This window comes from Echinops telfairi, unplaced genomic scaffold (genome assembly GCF_000313985.2).
Source record: "Echinops telfairi isolate 266 unplaced genomic scaffold, ASM31398v2 ScPeMD7_18;HRSCAF=68, whole genome shotgun sequence".
Lineage (NCBI taxonomy): Eukaryota > Metazoa > Chordata > Mammalia > Afrosoricida > Tenrecidae > Echinops > Echinops telfairi.
Window position 1 is genome coordinate 16,085,685 of NW_022103915.1, and position 1,799 is coordinate 16,087,483.

General features: G+C 43.1%; 1 protein-coding gene across 1 annotated transcript; it reads right to left on the reverse strand.

Moving 5' to 3' along the window:
* Positions 1 to 38: 38 nt before the first annotated feature.
* GPR65 (G protein-coupled receptor 65) lies at positions 39 to 1,225 on the reverse strand. Its single transcript, XM_004698753.2, has one exon. The coding sequence runs from the start codon at positions 1,059 to 1,061 to the stop codon at positions 39 to 41; it is 1,023 nt and encodes a 340-aa protein (XP_004698810.2). The 5' UTR covers positions 1,062 to 1,225.
* Positions 1,226 to 1,799: the final 574 nt, after the last annotated feature.

Below are 1,799 nucleotides of genomic sequence, written 5' to 3' on the forward strand. Positions count from 1 at the left end.
TGCCTTAAGAACCAACCCGAAAGCTCATCTTGCAGGCTCTATTCTAGGACCTCTAATTCCACAGACTCTTTTGTAGACACGAAAAGTATACCTTTTCTTTGTCTTCGTGATTTACTAAGCTTCCTTGTACAGAATTTTAATATATTCCACAGATCAGACCTCCCAGTTTCAGTCACAAAACAGTACAGAATTGGGTCAGCAATACAGTTTAAGCTTGTTAACGCGACCGTGATTCTATATATTTTGTAAGTCTGCTTCCCAGTCTGGTGGCCACGAAAATTTACATCACGCTCTAAAATACTTCGGACCAGCACCGTCACATGGAAAGGAGTAAAGCACAGGATGAACGTCAGTGTGATGCTCACTAGGAGCTTAATAATTCTCTCCTTTTCGCCATCTTCTGTGGCTTGATTGTGCCGCACAGCCTTGTAGACTTTCTGGTTGCAAAACAGGATGATGACCAAAGGGAGGGCATAGCCCGCACACGTCCTGAACAAGTTCAGGTTGATTTGCCATTCCTCCAAAGGGTATTTGTCATAGCATAAAGTGAAACTGGAATTTTCGGCATCGCAATACTCAATGGTGATTTCCTCTTCCCACAACATGGCGGCGTTGAAGACTGTTTCCAATCCCCAAATGGAGAGGCTGACCACAAAGGCAAACCTTCTTGTCCTGAGATAAGGAAACTTCAGGGGGTAGACCACCGCTAAGTATCGATCCAGAGCTATGCAGGTGAGAAAGGCCGTGCTGCTGTAAAAGTTCAAGTACATCAGGAAAGCGCTCCCTTTGCACAGATTGGTGGAGAAGGTCCAGTTATCTTTGTTCCAAGTATAATTAATCCACAGCGGGAGAGTAGACGTGTACAGCAGATCTGAGAGTGAGAGGCTGAACAGGTAAATTCCTAGCTCGTTGTTCTTCTTGACTTGCAGCAAAGACACACAGAGAGAGCCGATATTGGCTGGGATACTGATGATAATCACAACGATGTAAATAATTGGAAACAGATAGTGGTCCAGGTCATGCTGTTCTTCAATACACACGCTGCCCATGTTTCTTTTCATTTCCTTTTAAAGTGGCAATGGTGTTAGTTCCTAGAAAGTACGTGGCAAAGTAAGCCTTGCCTCATGCTAGCTGGTTTTCAAGATTAAGATGCTCTCTTGTGACAATCCTTTCAGTTTTTCTTTATTGTGAGAAGCCCTGATTCATTCATTAATGCCTGTAAGGATTGGTGTAGATCAATGTTCACACATTTATCGGTGCTTGGAAGTCAGTGTCCAGGTTCCTAGCAGTGACCCGACATGGCTATCCAAGTCCAATGAGCAAGGGTCCCTGGGTTCATTACCTCAGAAGATGGATCTAAGAACTTCTGCAGGGTTCACGGGATTCTCCCTTTGGCTCCACAGGCTGCCGCCGTCTCTAAGTGGTTTTTCTTCACTAATTCCCGAGGAGAATGGTGCCCGCCCACCTGAACAGGTGAAGTCTTCTTTCCACTCAGATTGATATCTCCTTTAAAGAGCCTTTGTTTCTGTAATAAAAGATGAACTAGAGCAGTTTAGATGTTTAACAGGCACATAACCTCATTACCATAATTTCAAAACGATCTTCTTAAAAATTCAATGCATTGAAAATAAACGAAAAGAAGGAAGATATTGAAAATGCACAGAAACACAAGAGGGTATTAACCTAATATGAAGGAATTGATTTTGAGAAATAATATCACACTGAGATTGTTTAGCTATTGGAAATTATCCGTGGGCTGCTAGATCTGAGGGAATTGTCTTTGCCCCTGGGCTCGACCT